The 18,689-nt window shown below is 38.8% G+C and overlaps 1 protein-coding gene across 1 annotated transcript in view; it reads right to left on the reverse strand.

Annotated features, from left to right (window-relative positions):
• Window positions 1-18,689, reverse strand: part of LOC126260960 (uncharacterized) — a 473,264-nt gene that overhangs the window by 200,372 nt on the left and 254,203 nt on the right. Inside the window, exon 19 of the mRNA XM_049958484.1 lies at window positions 2,187-2,369. Within this exon, the coding sequence (XP_049814441.1) occupies window positions 2,187-2,369 (183 nt within the window). The remainder of the gene's footprint in view (window positions 1-2,186; window positions 2,370-18,689) is intronic.

An 18,689-nucleotide genomic window follows, 5' to 3' on the forward strand; every position in this document is an offset into this window, starting at 1 on the left:
TCATTAAGGTACTGGATTTTTGTTCAGGACGAGTGAGGTTCAAATATCCACCCCATCACCCAGATATAGATTTTTCATGGTTTCTTGAACCACTTAAAGCAAAAACCTGGACAGAGCTTTTAAAGAGGATAAAAGCTGTTTTCCTTCCCCATAAAACTTCAAGCCTGAGCAAAAATATCCACAAAATGCCTCTCATGAGACTGAAGTACACACACACACACACACACACACACACACACACACACACACACACACACACTACAGAGCTTATGGAAACAAATGTATGATATGTGGGTAACAATTAGAAATAAAAAAGATGATGGAAGAGAATAAATGTGACAAAAGCCAAGTCAAATCACAGCTTCTGTTAATATTAGATAATTCAAAATGTATGCTGATAGAAGGGTGAGCAAAAAGCAGGAACTTGGGAGCATCATTACTGCACTTTCTTATGTGTCCATCTCATCTTTTTTTAAGCACAGTTTCTTAGTTTCACCTGACTTTCTAATGGTTACTTACCTTTTCAAAATTATCTTTATTTAAGATAAGAAAATACCCTGAAATTAAGTATCTTTCCTCGCTGTGTAAATTGCATGATTTTTTCAATGTGAGTCTGCAATGATCCCTTAGACATCCTATATCATCATTGGTTGTAAAAATTATATTTTATCTATGAAATGTGATTTACAGTAAAATACACAAATTACTTTACTGTGAATAAATGAACATGTTTTCTCACCTTATTACAACAGCCATCCAGTGTCAAGCCATGAAAAAACTAACATCTTTTAAACAAAAATGAAACTTAAACTTGATTTAATTGGCAGTATGTTACTGACATATAATTTCCACAAAAATGAAATAAATGGCATGTAATAATGAAACTTCTCTTTAAAAGTTACTTTCTATTCCTTAAGCACAAGAGTGAATCCCAGAAACATGTGAAAAGATGCTACATAAAAGCAAATGAAGACCATAAAGAATACTGGAAGAAATTTTCAAATATTTAGTCTCTGATCGACTTCTCATGGTCAGGATTCACAGTCATATAGAATTTTTTAAAGGGTAATATGTCCTTTCAAAAATCTAAAGTCTCACATGAAAGATATCAAAACTACAGTCATTAAAAAGAAATTAATTTACAAAATTAAGAGTTATAAATAACAAATAATAATGTATCCACAAGGACATGTATCTGTATGAGACCAGCATCACATATACCCAAGCAATATTTTTTCCTTAAATTTCAGCACGTTTAAACATGTAAATTCCATTATTACAATGTAGGATTTCTAGCAAGGTTGAAAATTTTTACACCGGCGCACTTTTCTTCTTTTAACTTGGTTAACAAACTGTAGAATGCCATTAAATACATTTACTGAATGATAAAAAAAGCTGCTTAACATTCATTTATTTTTAAGAAAACAAATAATGTTAATTCCACTTAGGAGTATCAACGATATAAGGAAAAAACAGAATGCTACAAGCTGTAAAGATAACACATTGATCTGCACACTAGCACAATGAAAAGACACTTATACATTAGCTTTTGGCCAAAGCCTTCTTCAGAAAAGGAAACACACACATTCATTTACACAAGCAAGCATACCTCATGCACACATGAGCACCATCTCTGGCAGCTCCAGTCTGAGTTGTCAGAGATGGCAGTAATGTGGGCATTAGTTATGCTTGCTTGTGTGAATTAATGTGTGCAGGTTTCCTTTTCTGAAGAAGGCTTTGGCCGGAACGTAATGTGTAAGTGCCTTTTTGTTGTGCCTGTTTGCAACTCAACATGTTATCTTTACAGTGAGTATCAATCTGTCTTTTCCTTATACTGTTAATTTTAAAAGAGATTGAACAGGAGTCAGAAAAAGTTGATATTTGTAAAATATGTACATATTGGAAAAATTGATAATTTCTAATTGTTTAACATGGTAAATTTACAGAGACAAAATTTACTGAAAGTATTATTTCAATCAGCTCAAGACTGAAGCCTTTTCAATGACAATTTCTATCTTTGCTGCAACGACCACCTGCAGTTATTGGATACTACTTTTTCGTTGTCTTATCATAGGGCAAGACTGACCTGTAAAGGCTTAATATCATATAATAAAACCCATCTGATTATTTCTCCTGAAGCTGTCATTAGTACAACACCCAAATAATACTGAAGCGGAGAAACTTACCGTTGTACATAATAGGGACACCAGTTTCATAATACACAAGGGCAGGAAAGCTGAAAATTCCAATCTCAGATGCCAACTTTGAATCTTTAGATTTCACAAACTGGATGCCATGTTTGTCAGTATCATCATCTATTGTTTCAAGTTCTTCAAGAATTTCATCACATTTTTCACAGTTGTCATCATCTGTAATTGTGACATATTAATGAAGATAATTTATATATGTGAATATTTCCAGCAAATCATAGATTTTCATCAAATTACTATATTGTGTGATAATTTCAGATTGTTGGAAGCTTGATTCAAGATACACAAGAATGAAGCTTCAAGCCACCAGCCTGTAGTACATTAACCCTTTGAGTACCAGTGGTTTCAGCCCAAATGCCCCCATACCCTCCCCACCGCCACACACACATACATGAAACCAGTGACACTGTTGCAAGACAGAGATATCTAGTGGCACAAGGCCATTTTGATGCTTTTTTTTATATTTTATATTGATCATATTGAGGAGATAATTGACAGTGAAAATAAGTATAACTAAAGTTATTGTAAACATAAATTTGAATTAGTGCTAGTGGTGTTATGAGTGGTTTTGAAATGTAACTGCTGGAGCAGTGCATGTTTTTTATATAAATTTATTAAATGTTGGGCCACTTTTTGCTTGTTATTTAGAACTATAATTTGTTTTAGGCATTATGGATTCATGGAAGTTTTGGGATGTGGTGTAGTCTCTAGGAAAAATTTGAAACTGCTTTCAAATATAGCTCACGAAACAATGGGTGGCTGAAAACTGTATGTCCCAGTAGTTCCAAAGTTAAATCACGACTTTAATACAATTGATTGTCTACTTCCTGCCAATTTCTTCTCATATTACTTGCTTACTATGATAATAAAGATTAATTTTATGAAAAGTTCTAAAATTATAGTCCGAAGGAAACAACTTCCTTAAAATAATCAGTTATTTACTTTTTGCAACTTTATTCTTGTATTAATTACTTACTATGATAATACAGGTAAATTTTGAGAAAAATTTCAAAATTATTTTTTTTATGTTGCTGGAACTCACACGGTTAATTTTCAAATTTTGACTTCTACCACATCTCTGATGGCTCTCCTTCATAATGGTACTTGTACAGTTATGAGATGTAGTCCCCGCTAAATTAAAAATATTAATCAAAGATAATGGAACCTCAAAGTAATGCTACCAGAAAATCCCAGGTAGAATAAAAATAATGGATGTAATAAAGCTAATCATCCAACATATAGTAGAGTCATTGAAGTCAGTCAGCACTTACAGAAGAGCTGATGAGAAAAACACATAAACACCACAACATACGCATAAACAGCTACACTGTCCCAGGTGACTACAGTATCATAGTGCTGCGGTTCAACTCTTGTTAAAGGAAGGACATTGTCTGGAAGATCACCATTTTCAGTCTTGTTTATGTGCCTGTCGTCCATATAATACTTCAATTCATGATGAATAGTTCCCTCACTAATCTCTATGGAAGGTCAGAAACTACTTGCAAATTGCTGAAACACGAAGGGATTGAATCACAAGCAAAATCTGTGTAAATGGGAGATCTATAGTTTGAAGAATATTTCATGCAAGTTCTTTATCAGATGGAGGAAGTATATAGGAAACTTGACTGTTGAATTTTGGCAAATAATAATACAACAAGCCAGTCCTACCATTAAAGTCATGTTAGCGATGGAAAACGACAGTGACTCTTGTATAAATTGATACAGATGATGATCAGAGAGACGCGGAGGAGAGAATGAACAGAGAGAGAAGGGAAGAATGAGACGGACTGTGATAGCAGGAAGGAGATGGACAAAGAGAGAGAGAGTGGATTGAGATGCGTTGTGCAGGTAGCATCAGCATGGGCAGAGAGATGGGAGGGAGGAAGAGGTGATGACATGGAGAGGCAAGGAAAGAAGATGTCTCATTATATGTATCAGAAATGTATGTGAGACAGTGAATATGCTAGCATATAGATAAAATGTTGTGGGTGTATGTGTGTGTATTTTCAGCATCTCCTCTTAAACCATTGGATCAATTTCAACCAAATTTGGTATACACTCTGCTTGCTACATGAGAATCAGCAACATGGGGTTTAGAGACTCCGAACTGCCATAGGAGCAGAGGGTTTTTTTTCCCCTGACATGTAGCATGCCCTGCACAGCAGGCATGTTTTTGGGTAGTATCAACACATGCCTTGCAGGGTTACACATGCAGATGGGGACAGCTGAGTAGAGGAAGGAAGGAGGAGATGTATTCTTGGAGAGGGGGGAGGATGAGGTGGACAGATAAAGGGGGGAGGAGATACAGGAGGTGATGGACAGCGAGAGGGGGAAGATGGGATGGACAGAGAGAGGGGGAAGTAGGAGATGAACACAGAGAGGGGGAGCACGAGATGGACAGAGAGAGAGAGTGGAAGAAGAAGAGATGGACAGAGAGGAGGGCAGAGGAGATGGACAGAGAGAGAGGCAAACAGGGGATGGACAGAGGAAGGGGAGGAGGAAGAGATGCAGGAGACAGGTGAAAGGTGTGGTGAGGTACTGGGCAGGTGGAAAAGGAAGAGCAGGAGGAGGAGATGGACAGAGAGAGGGGAAGGAGAATGTGGACAAAGAGAGGAGGGAGGAAGATAGGTCAGAGAAATGGGCAGAGGAGATGAACAAAAAGGGGGAAGATGAGATGGAGAGAGTATATAATAGAGGGAAACATTCCACGTGGGAAAAATATATCTAAAACCAAAGATGATGTGACTTACCAAACGAAAGTGCTGGCAGGTCGATGGACACACAGACAAACACAAACATACACACAAAATTCTAGCTTTCGCAACCAACGGTTGCTTCGTCAGGAAAGAGGGAAGGAGAGGGAAAGACAAAAGGATGTGGGTTTTAAGGGAGAGGGTAAGGAGTCATTCCAATCCCGGGAGCAGAAAGACTTACCTTAGGGGGAAAAAAGGACAGGTATACACTCACACACACACACATATATCCATCCACACATATACAGACACAAGCAGACATACTTAAAGGCAAAGAGTTTGGGCAGAAATGTCAGTCGAGGCGGAAGTGCAGAGGCAAAGATGTTGTTGAATGACAGGTGAGGTATGAGTGGCGGCAACTTGAAATTAGCGGAGATTGAGGCCTGATGGGTAACAGGAAGAGAGGATATATTGAAGAGCAAATTCCCATCTCCGGAGTTCGGATAGGTTGGGGTTGGTGGGAAGTATCCAGATAACCCGGATGGTGTAACACTGTGCCAAGATGTGCTGGCCGTGCACCAAGGCATGTTTAGCCACAGGGTGATCCTCATTACCAACAAACACTGTCTGCCTGTGTCCATTCATGCGAATGGACAGTTTGTTGCTGGTCATTCCCACATAGAAAGCTTCACAGTGTAGGCAGGTCAGTTGCTAAATCACGTGGGTGCTTTCACACGTGGCTCTGCCTTTGATCGTGTACACCTTCCGGGTTACTGGACTGGAGTACGTGGTGGTGGGAGGGTGCATGGGACAGGTTTTACACCGGGGGTGGTTACAAGGATAGGAGCCAGAGGGTAGGGAAGGTGGTTTGGGGATTTCATAGGGATGAACTAACAGGTTACGAAGGTTAGGTGGACGGCGGAAAGACACTCTTGATGGAGTGGGGAGGATTTCATGAAGGATGGATCTGATTTCAGGGCAGGATTTGAGGAAGTCATATCCCTGCTGGAGAGCCACATTCAGAGTCTGGTCCAGTCCCGGAAAGTATCCTGTCACAAGTATATATATATATATATATATATATATATATATATATATATATATATATATATATGGGAAACATTCCACATGGGAAAAATATATCTAAAAACAAAGATGATGTGACTTACTGAACGAAAGCGCTGGCAGGTCGATAGACACACAAACAAACACAAACACACACACAAAATTCTAGCTTTCGCAACAAACAGTTGCTTCGTCAGGAAAGAGGGAAGGAGAGGGAAAGACGAAAGGAAGTGGGTTTTAAGGGAGAGGGTAAGGAGTCATTCCAATCCCGGGAGCGGAAAGACTTACCTTGGGGGAAAAAAGGACCGGTATACACTCGTGCACGCACACACACACATATCCATCCACACATATACAGACACAAGCAGACATATTTAAATATGTCTATCTATCGACCTGCCAGCGCTTTCGTTCGGTAAGTCACATCATCTTTGTTTTATATATATATATATATATATATATATATATATATATATATATATATATATATATATATATATGTGTGTGTGTGTGTGTGTGTGTGTGTGTGTGTGTGTGTGTGTGTGTGTATATATATATATATATAAAAACAAAGATGATGTGACTTACCGAACGAAAGTGCTGGCAGGTCGATAGACACACAAACAAACACAAACACACACACAAAATTCAAGCTTTTGCAACAAACTGTTGCCTCATCAGGAAAGAGGGAAGGAGAGGGAAAGACGAGAGGATGTGGGTTTTAAGGGAGAGGGTAAGGAGTCATTCCAATCCCGGGAGCGGAAAAAAAAGGACGGGTATACACTCGCACACACACACATATCCATCCACACATATACAGACACAAGCAGACATATTTAAAGACAAAGAGTTTGGGCAAAATATATATAGAGGGAGACATTCCACATGGGAAAAAATATATATAAAAAACAAAGATGCTGTGGCTTACCAAACGAGAAAGTGCTTGTAGATAGACACAATAAAAAACACACACACAAATTTCAAGCTTTCACAAGCCATGTTGCTTCATCAGGAAAGAGGGAAGGAGAGGGAAAGACAAAAGAATGTGGGTTTTAAGGGAGAGGGTAAGGAGTCATTCCAATCATGGGAGCGGAACGACTTACCTTAGGGGTAAAAAAGGACAGGTATATACTCACTCACACACACACACACACATATCCATCCGCAAATATACAGAAACAGGCAGACATATGTAAAGGCTCTTTGCCTCTCAGAAGTACGCAAGTGGGAACTGCCATTACGGGATGATGTTGGTTTTCACCACCCATCTGGCCTCAAGTTATGTTAATTTCTTTGGTCTCAGCATTTCTTTTCAGTAACTACTCCTTTCCTTGATGTCTATCCCCCTCCCCCTGCCATACCTCATATGTCTACCAAGTATATTGCACTTAGCTTTCCCTGTCTTGATCATTACCATATGTTCCACCTCTAAACTCTCAGGTTTTCAAATCTCATCCAGCACAGTTCCCAGCAGTCAGTCTTTCCTTCTCATACCGTCCGATTAAGTCTCTCCTTATATATGGTTCTGGGAGACTTTTATATAACTCTCCCCATTTCCTAAACCTCGTCAGTCATTTCCTACATCAGTCTTTTTCCCCTTCAATCCTTCAGCCAAAACAAGAAGCCACTGGGTCCAAACGCTTGCATATTTTCTTAACTTTCATAAGTGTAACCTCAAGCTGCCGCTTGGTAATTCTTTGTCAGGTATAAAGCAGCATGTATGTCTGGGATCTCCAACCAAACCCCTGCATAAAATTCAACCAAATCTGGCAAACAAACAGCAGACTTCACAAGTATCAGCACTATGGACTTTATGACCTTATAGTTCCAACAGAGAGATACAGGAGTAAGGAAAGGTTTCTCACGGCCCCTAAGTGACAAATGTGTTGCTTTATTAACCTGCTTTGTACGGCAGCCTAAGCAGGGAGCACGAGGGAATAGCTAAAGGGGGAGGACGTAGAGAGGGGCCAGGAGATGGATACAGAGAGGCTGAAGGAAGAGATGAATAGGGAAAGATTAGGAGGAGGAGATGCAAAGATAGATGGGGCAGGAGGAGGTGGACAGAGAAATGGGGGACAGGAGGAAATGGATGGAGAATGAGGGGGAGGAGAAGATGGATAGGGAGAGGAGGATGTGGAGATGGACAGAGTGAGAGGGAGGAGGATATGCATGGAGGGCAGGGATAGGAGGTAGAGGAGATGTAAAAAGAGAGCGTGACAGAGAAGGTGGAAAAATAGTGGGTGGAGGAGGAGATGAAGAGATAGAGAGAATGTGGAGGAGGAAATGTGTGCAATAAAAATATGTCGAACACTTACATAGCGAAGCTGCAGAGAAAAGGCTAGTCTCTATCTGTAAATATATAAAGCACAATTTATATATGTGTATTTGCCCAGATCTCCTCCCAAACCTGTGGATGGATTTTGACCAAATTTGGCACAGATAATAAGGCTTCACAAGTATCAGGACTGTGAGGTTTAAATGTCTTTGCTCCAACATGAGCGGAGATAAGGGCAAAAACTTGCATTTTCCAGCCCCTGGTATACAGATGTATAGGCTGCCCTGCACGACAGATGCATTGTGTGGGAATAGTATCAGCCTGCCTCAATGCTCTGTTTTGGTATGCATTCAGCACACTGGGGCAAGAAAAGATTTTCGTGCCTCCAATGTGTAGGACACTCTACACAAGGGGCACGTTTTATGGGAGTAGTATAAGTCTGATTTATCCACTTCCATTGCAGGGGTACATATGAACATGGGAATGGCTTAGAAAAGAGATGGGTGGAGGAGATGGGTAGTGGGAAAGAAGAGAATGAGCTGGACAGAGAAAAGGGGCGGAGGAAATGAAAAGAGAGGGAGTGGAGGGGAAGGACAGAGAGAGAGGCGGAAATGATGAGATGGACAGAAAGTGTGGGGAGGAGGAGACAGACAGACAGAGACAGAGAGAGAGAGACGGAGAGAGAGGAGGTATGTTGTGCGGGTAGCACTGGCATACCTTGTAGGTGCTACACCTGTGGATGGGCACAGCTAATTAGAGAAAGGGAGAGGGATGAGATAGACAGGAAGAGAGGGGAAGAATGAGCTGGACAGAGAAATGAGAGAGAAGGAGATGGACAGAGAGAGAGAGAGGAGGAGAAGGAGGAGTGGATGGGCAGAGAGTTGGATGAGGTGGTGACAGACAGAGGAAGGGGAGGAGGAGATATACATTGAGTGGAGGCGGATGAAGGGTTAGAGAGGTAGTGGGCAGGTGGAAAAGGAAGAGGTGCAGATGAATATGGACAGAGGGAGGGGAGGAGGATATGGACAGAGGTAGAAGGAAAGAAAACGTGGTCAGGGAGAGGAGTTGAGGAAATGGAGAAATAGAGTGGGAAGGAAGAGATGGAGGCGTAGAGTCGAGAGGATGAGATGGGCAGAGATGGGAGGGAGGAAGAGGTGACACAGAGAGGGAGGAAAAGGAGATGTTTGCAATATATATATATATATATATGTCGAACATGTATGCAAGCCAGTGAAAAGGGTAGTATATAGATAAAATAGGATGTGTGTGTGTGTGTGTGTGTGTGTGTGTGTGTGTGTGTGTGTGTGTGTGTGTGTGTGTTTGTGTGTCAAGCATCTCCTCCTAAACTACTGTATCAGTTTCAATCAAATTTGATACAAACAATGCTTGCTATATGAGAATCACTACTGTGATATTTAGAGTCTCCAAGCTCCCATAGAAGCAGAGATGGGTAAAAAAGGGTTTTCTTTCTGACATGTAGGCTGCTGCTCAGAAGGCATGTTGTGTTGGTGGTATCAACATGCCATGTAGGGGTTACATAAGCAAATGGGTAGAGCTGAAAAGAGAGAGGGAGGAGGAGATGTACAGTGAGAGAGGAAGGAGGATGAGATCGACAGAGAAAGGGGGAAGGAGATAGACAGAGGGGGGAGGAAGTGGGCAGAGAGAGTGTGGAGGAGTATGAGATGGACAGAGACATTGGGGGGCACTGGTGATGTACAGAGAGAGGAGTGAGTAGTGGACAGACAGAGACAGGGGGAGGAGGAGATGGACATATAGAGGGGCAGAAGTGGTTGGATGGAGAAAAGTGTGGAGGAAGAGATGCAGGAGGCAGGTGGAAGATATAGAGTGGTAGTGGGCAGATGAAACAGGAAGAGGGGGAGGAGAAGATGGATAGAGAGAGGGGGAGTAGGATATGGACAAAGCTGGGAGGAGGAAAAATGGTCAGAGAAGGAGGCAGCAAAATGGACAAAGAGAGGAGGAGACAGAAAGAATGAGAGAGTAGGGAGGAGTGGATCAACAGATAGATGTAGGAGCATGTGGTGGATTGAGAAACAGGGGCAGCGGGGGGGAGGAGGAGGACGTGAATATGGAGGACAACGAGATTTGTGCATTGTTCTAGTACGCATTGAACGTGTACACAAGTGAAGCTGAAGGGGGAAGGCTAGTAGATAATTATTTTCAACAAGTCCTTGGTAGGTATCTGGAGGTATGTGGCACAAGGTGTCTATGCACAAGTCAGACAATTCCCAAAACCTACAGGCCAATAGTGTCCTAAATGTGTTCCACTGGTTACAGATCAGGCAGATTTGATGGCCAAGACATCAGTTTGAGTACAATATTTGCGACATGGACAATTACCCTGCTGGAAGATGGCATCGTTGTCACTGAATACATCAAGCATGAACGGATGCAGGTGGTCTGTAATAACGTCCATGTAGTTCACAGTTATCATGGTGCTTTCGGTTACTACCACAGCTGCATGGAAGCCCAGCTGAACATCCTACTTGGGTTAAGATCGTCGCCACTGGCCTACAGACATCGTGCGGTCATGTTTCGAGCATCCATTTACCTGTATGGTGGCGTCTCCAGTCACAACCACCACCTCATATAGCAAGAAATGTGATTCACCTGACCAGGCAATATGTCTACATTGTTCAGTCTCAATGGCCCCAACAATGACTGTTACTGTAATTGACAATGTCATTGGATAAACATGGGAGTACACAGGGGTCATCTGCTGAGGAATCCCATGTTCAACAATGTGTGCTGAACAGTGTGCTATGAAATACGTAAGCCTGCACCAGCACAGTACCCTGTTAACAGACCTGTCAGAGATCACTGCTTTACAGAGCAGGCAAGCGTCCTAACTCCACTTTCTGTAATTGGTCATGGACATTCAGCATCATATCGCCTACTCATGGTTCCACATTCATTTAATCACTTTCCATAGATGCACAGGGCAGTAGCACATGAACGACCAATGAACTTCACTGTTTCTGAGATAAATCATCTATAGTGGTATTCATGTGCACTAAAAGCTTTGCTGAGCAAATTCTAGCCTGTTCTGTTGAAAGTCCTTTTTGGAATTCAAACTGTTTTCCTGTACCAAATGTCTTAACAGTCTACTATGCATGATCTTAGTGAATCCTTTTCAAATACTGGCAATAATGAGATGGGTAACTAATCCTTTATTAATGTTTTGTCTCCTTTTTTGTGAAGACGCTTGACAACAGTATGTTTAAGGCATTCTTAGAAAGAATCATGAAAAGTTTCATTATGTAAGTAGCTCTGATTCCATCAGAATTATTGGAAAATTCATTTTTTAAGAGAGTTGATATAATTGAAAACTTCTTTTAGAGCAGCAGGATAAAGTTGAATTTTATCAAACTAGTATTCAAAAGTTCTCATAGAAACTGTTGGCTATCTATTAATGAAGTATTAAAAACTAAATTATCTGCTACTGATAGAAAAAAGTTATAAAAATTTCTGTAGTTTTGGGACTTTCTTTACCAATTCATAATCTATCATTAAAGAAATTTCTTTGTCTTTTTGATTAATTTTTTCAAATCTCATGTTTTACTACATTCTACATCTTCATGCATACTGCACAAGCCACCTTACAGTGTTTAGTGGTGGGTACATCAGATGCCACTATCTTTCTGCCCCTTCACTGTTTCATTCACAAATACAACACTGCCAGTAAACCTCCATATTAGCTCTAATTTCTCTGACTTTATCACTGTGATCATCCTGCAAGACATATGTATGAGGAAGTAATATGTTGCCTGACTTCCGGAATCTACTATTTCGCAATTTCAATACTAATCCTCTCACTGACTCACAATCCTTCCCTTGTAGTATCTGCCACTGAAGTCTGTGAAGCATCTCCATAATACTTTCATGCCAACTATATGATCCCATGACAAAATGCGCTGCTCTTTGTTGGATCTTCTCTACTCTTCTATTAATTTAACTTAGTAAGAGTCCCAGACTGATGATAAATATTGAACAATTAATTGAACAAGTGTTTTGTAAGCCATGTTTTCATGGATGAATTTTATTTCCTTTACATTCTTCCAATAAATCTCAGCCTTGCATCTTATTTCACTACAATTTGTTTTAAATGGTCATTTCAACTTAGGCTGCTCCAGTTGGTTACTCCTGTTACAGGAACTGTTTTTATGTATATGCATTTTGATGTGCTGATGAACTTCACTTAGAATTTTACATTGCAGAATGTAATGTCATTTAACACTGTCATTAATTGTGTCCCTTGATAATACCTATAGCCTTCGTTAAATGTGTTGTGACTTAAACATAAAAGCCTCATACAGGCTACTGGGATTAATGCTTGTAGTGGCTGTGACACTTTTGTTGCTGAAGGTCACAACAAATGATAGACAAATGGGAAGTTAAAGCCTGTTTCCAGTCTAAAATCTGAAATAGCAGGTGCTATTTCTGACAAGCTTCATGACCTCATTTGACAAGTGAATCACTATCTATAGCTTCACATGGGCTTACTTCATGAGGCACTCTGAAGAGGGTAAGAATTTAGCACAGAACATTAACAAAGATCTGGTGACCAGGAATTGTAACTCTGTCATCTCTTCTTCCATTGCTTGCCAAATACTGAAATTTCATCCAGCATTACGACTCTGGCTGGCACAATGCATCTGGACTCCAGCATTACAATACTACTATTCTTCAATGCATTAGCAACTCTTACTTGAAAGACAGTTCTTACAGCAAACCAGTGTTACCGACAGCCTCATTTGGATCATTCATGACTGGAACAGTTACTGAATAGTTCTACTATTTTTTAATGGTTGTACACCTTCCTGTCGTAATTATGTCATCGGCAAAGACCAAGGCAGCTCCAAGAGGATGACATGTTCTGGAGCAGTTTCTTAGCAACAGTCAATAATTACTCCATGTTATAACAAAATGTGTTCGTAATATTATACAGCAATAATTACTCCATGTTCTAAGTAAATGTGTTAATAATATAAATGGGAAACACTTCCTAATGTTCTGCAAAATTGTATTTGTTTGGTTGCAAACTAGGTTTTGGCTTCTTAAGCAATCTTCAAATGACAACTGAATGTCACAGACACAGATGTATAATCAGTTATCAGCATACTGAATATCCAACAATATTTCGCGCATGCAGTTTGATAGATTTAAATTCTTTCACAGATGTATCAGCTATTTGCTGAGTGATTTTAAGACTAATACTGTAATATAAACAATGACATTCAGTCCCACAGCCAGCAAGAAGAATTTTAATATCTCTGGCTCTGTTGCTTTCTCAATGACTATGAACACTAAGTGACTACATACATGTTTCAGTGATATTCTTCGCAAACTTAGAAAATGACTGAATCAGAATACCAGCACAATTCTCTTTCATAAAAATTATGAAGTTCAGTCTACTTTATTTAAATGTGATAGCTGTTTGCCATTCAGTTCTCTGAGATTGTCCATAATTTAAAATTAATTTGTGTCTTTCTTGTATAACTCTCAAATACGGAGACTCTAGCAAAATTCAGTATAGCCGTTTTTAAAAAGAAATGATAATGCAGTTTTAGCATACATAATTTTCTTGTATTGAGCTTAATATGGTGAATTGGGTAACAGAAATGCAACATATACTGGAGGAGGTAGTTCTCATTTGCAGAGTTCTTAGGTATAGGTGTTAGGAAGAAACAATCTAAATCCCGCAGCAGACACCTTGTCATGAATATTGTCTTCCTGCACATACACTGCAACTAGGCATTCCATGTAGGTAGTTACCTACTGTGTGTCCACTTTTCCTAGATTTCTTTGAAAGTAAAAAAAATTTTAAAAAATTGATCCCTACAATTATCTTCTCATCTACAAAACTGACAAGGTAATCACAAAATGAATATGAGTAAAATGAACACAGATTTGTAAATAATTATGGCATATAATTATGGAACATGATACATCACAAAATCTCACTTCATGTGAAATATAGCTTATTTTCCCTCAACTATCCAAAATAAGTCCTCTTAGAAAAGATGCCTCCTTCCTCACCAATAATGAGGTCAGGTTAACATGATGCTCTTACATTTTTTTAGGTGAAATGGAGATTAGCACCTGATAAACCATGCACTATAAACTTCAGTGATAAAAACTCAACTTATTTGTTAGATCAAGAAGAGTTTGTTAATCCAATATAAAAGAGAAATTCATTTTCATACAAAAATACACGAAACATGGTATCCTATAAGTGGCTTATTTTACCTCAGGAAAAGGAATACATTTTTAAACATCACCAAATGAAAACTAAGTTAGTGAGTAACATTTAAAATTGTGTCTCATAAATCACTGAGACAATCCAATTTCTTAATAAATCAGTAAGGTGAAACCTCCTAAAACTTTCTACATGATAAACAGTTGACAACAATCTAGATATGAGGAAAAAAGACCATATCCTTTGATACGTTAGTACACTAAAGATGCAGAACTGGTTAACAATCTGGTTAATTAGTTAGAATATCAGAGCTCCCAAGTATTGCACATACACTAGTTATCTCTGGTACTATCAAAGGAGACAATGAGCAAGTTGGAGGCAAGCTGGCGCAAGCAGAACAAGTAGTCATTTGACTAGAGCGAATGATTAGGTACCAAAAAATAAAAGTAAAAATTGTTGCACTTACTTAACTAAAAAGGGTGACTGGATTTCCACACTGTATGTTGTGGTGCATTTTATGTGCCCCATACTGCAGCATTTTCTCTCAGAATACTACGATCAACCATTTTATCTTGAGAAACAGGTATTTTATTATTCTTAATTTGTTTTTCCCACTTTCCACATCAAAATTAACAATATTCTTGTTACTTTAAATTCAGCAAAATCTTCAAACCTTCACCATTTTAGAAAACAAAATGTGCTTATATCCTACTAATCAAAAAAAAGTTTTATATATAATTCAGTATTATGTACTTGCACATTTTATTCCCTTGCATCAACAGACAGCAGTAGATTTACAACAATTTTCTTTTTTTCTGCATTTCTGATTCCTCTAAAGCACACAAAAATACTGTAATTTCTCAACATTTTTGCATTCAAAACTTCTGACAAAAACAGAAGGCATCAACTCAATTAATCTATCTGAAATTCCTACACTTCCTGCCCAACCAGAAACAGTCGAGAGTCCCCAAGTGAAATCATGAAAAACCTACAGCTCTGGAAAATCCCCTCCATGTGCAGCATTAGTGTAATAATGTGTGCTATCATCTTGGAAAACACCATTGCAATTTGTAGCTCTAATTGGAGATACCTACCCTGCAGTGAAAACGCTGTGCCAGAGACCAATTATACATTCCTCTACAATCAAAATGCATCCAAGTTTAATGAAATAAATGATCATTACATTATGTGAATTCCACCATCAGCCTGCAGTGCAGATGTCTGATGGATCCATAGATACATATGATTAAGGCCAACATGTGGGTCTCCATCCACAAAGTGTGAAGTTCTCACCAAGTATACATTACAGTAATTATTCTAATGCACAGCTTAAATACTTATATCGATTATGTTCAGAAAGACTCTTTAAGACAGTTATGTAGTTATACATTTGGTTGTGTCATATTTGATGAAAACGTATTTTTGATCCATTGATGAATACCATTTTTCTCCTGTGAATATGTCTGTTACAACTGAAACTGACAGAGAATAAATATACGATTGTACAGCTGATGGTGCAAATACGCTTTTTTCAAAATCCTTTTAATCACTTGTGCCTTTTCTCTCAGTCTCTTGTCTTCCATCTTCATCTCATACAATGTCCTACACATACTCTTCTCATCCATTCTCTTTACATGCACACAGAATTTTAATCTTTTTTTCATCATGACTTATTTCCCTAACACTATCAGAGGATTCAAAAATTCATTCCCATGGCATTTACTTTTTTTTTGCCTTCAAACCCATATTTTTTATTCATGTTTCATCAGTCTTCTGACTGCTTCAATGTGGCCCACCACGAATTCCTCTCCCATGCCAACCTTTTCATCTCAGAGTAGCAATTGCAACCTATTTGCTCCATTAATTGCTGGGTGTATTCCAATCTCTGTCTTCATCTACAGTTTTTACCTTCTATAGCTCCCTCTAATACCTGATGTCTTATCAGATGTCCTACCATCCCATCCATTCTTCTTGTCAGTGTTCTCCATATATTCCTTTCCTTGCTGATTCTACGGAGAACCTCCTCATTCCTTACCTTATCAGCCTACTGCATTTTCAACATTCTTTTGTAGTACCACATCTCAAATACTTTCATTCTCTTCTGTTCCATTTTTTTCACACTCCATGTCTCACTACCATATGATGCTGTGCTCCAAATGTACAGTTCCAGAAATTTCTTCCTCTGATTAAGGCCAATGTTAGATACTAGCAGATTTTTCTTGGCCACAAAAGCCCTTTTTGCCAAAGCTAGTCTGCTTTTGATGTCCTCCTTGCTCTATCCATCATGTATTATTTTGCCAATCTGGTAGCAGAATTCCTTAGCTTGGTCTACTTCACAATCCCTAATTTTGTTGTTAAGTTTCTCGCTGTTCTCGTTTCTGCTACTTCTCATTACTTATATCTTTCTTTGATATACTCTCAATCCATATTCTGTACTCATCAGGCTGTTCATTCCATTCAACAGATACTGTAATTCTTCTTCACTTTCACTGAGGATTACAATGTCATCAGTGAACTTATCATTGATATCCTTTCATACTGAATAATCTCACTGTTGAATCATTATTTTGTTTCCACATTGTTAATTCAGTGTATAAATTGAACAGTAGGGGTGAAAGAAAACACCCCTGTCTTAACCCTTTTTAATCTGAGCACTTTGTTCTTGGCCTTCCAGCCTTATTGATCCTCTTGGTTCTTGTACATATTGTATATTACCCATTTTTCCCTATAGCTTCCGCTGCTTTTCTCAGAATTCCAAGCATATTTCACCATTTTACATTGTCAAATGCTTTTTCCATGTCAACAAATCCAATGAATGTGTCTTGATTTTTTTTTCTTTTTTTTTCCATCTTGCTTCAATTATGAAACGCAACATCAGAACTGCCTCCGTGGTGTCTTTATCTTTCCTAATGCCTGTCTGATTGTCATCTAACTGATCCTCGGTTTTCTTTTCCATTATTCTGTAAATTATTCTTGTGAGCAACTTGGATGCATGAGATGTTAAGCTGATTATGCAACAATATTCAAACTTGTCTATTCTTGCTATATTCGGAATAGTGTGTTTTTTCTGAAAGTGTGATGATATATTACCAGCCTCATACATTCTACACATCAAAGTGAATAGACATTCTGCTGGCTCCTCCCCCAACGATTTCAGAAATTCTGATGGAATTGTCTATGATTTATACCATATTTGATATGTTCTTTTAAAATCCGATTCTAATACTGGATGCTCTTTCTCTTCCCTGCTGACTTCAGTTTCTTATTCCATCACATTATCAGACATGTCCTCCCCCTCACAGAGACCTATAATGTACTCTTTCCAGCTATCCACTCTCTCCTCTGCATTTAGCAGTGGAGTTCCCACTGCACTGTTAATTTTACAGCCATTGCTTTTAATTTCACCAAAAGGTTGTTTTGACTTCGCTGTACACTGAGTCAGTCCTTCCAACAACCATTTCTTTTTCCATTTGTTCACATTTTTCAATCAGCTTTTTCACCTTAGCTTCTCTGCACTTCCTATTTTTTTCAGTCCTACATGACTTGTGTTTCTGTATTCCTGTGTTTCCCTGAACATATTTGTTCTTCCTTCTTTCATCAATCAACTGAAATATTTCTTCTGCTACCTATGGTTTCTTCAAAGTTACCTTCCTTGTACCTATGTTTTTCTTTCTAATTTCTGTGACTGTCCTTTTCAGAGACGTTCACTCCTTTTCAACTGAACTTTCTACTGAGAGATTCATTATTGCAGTATCTATAGCCTCAGAACTTCAAGTGTATCTCTTCATTCCTTAATATTTCCATATCCCACTTCTTTGTGCACTGTTTCTTCCTGACTAGTCTCTGAAACTTCAGCCTATTCTTCATCATTACTAAATTGTGATCTGAGTCTATATCTTCTCCTGGGTATGCCTTACAGACCAATATATGATTGCATAATCTCTGCCTGACAATGATGTAATCTAACTGGAATCTAGCTGTATCCGCTGGCCTTTTCCAAGTATACCTCCTCCTCTTGTGATCTTTGAAAAGAGTATTCACTATTCCTAGGTGGAATTTATTGCAGAACTCAATAAATCTTTCTCCTCTCTCATACCTGCAGCCAAGCCCATATTCTCCCATAACACTTTCTTCTACTCCTTCCCACACAATGCATTGCAGTCACCCAGGACTATTAGATTTTCATCTTCTTTTACATACTGAATTAGCGGTTCAGTATCATCATATAC

The sequence above is a fragment of the Schistocerca nitens genome, chromosome 5 (genome assembly GCF_023898315.1).
Source record: "Schistocerca nitens isolate TAMUIC-IGC-003100 chromosome 5, iqSchNite1.1, whole genome shotgun sequence".
Lineage (NCBI taxonomy): Eukaryota > Metazoa > Arthropoda > Insecta > Orthoptera > Acrididae > Schistocerca > Schistocerca nitens.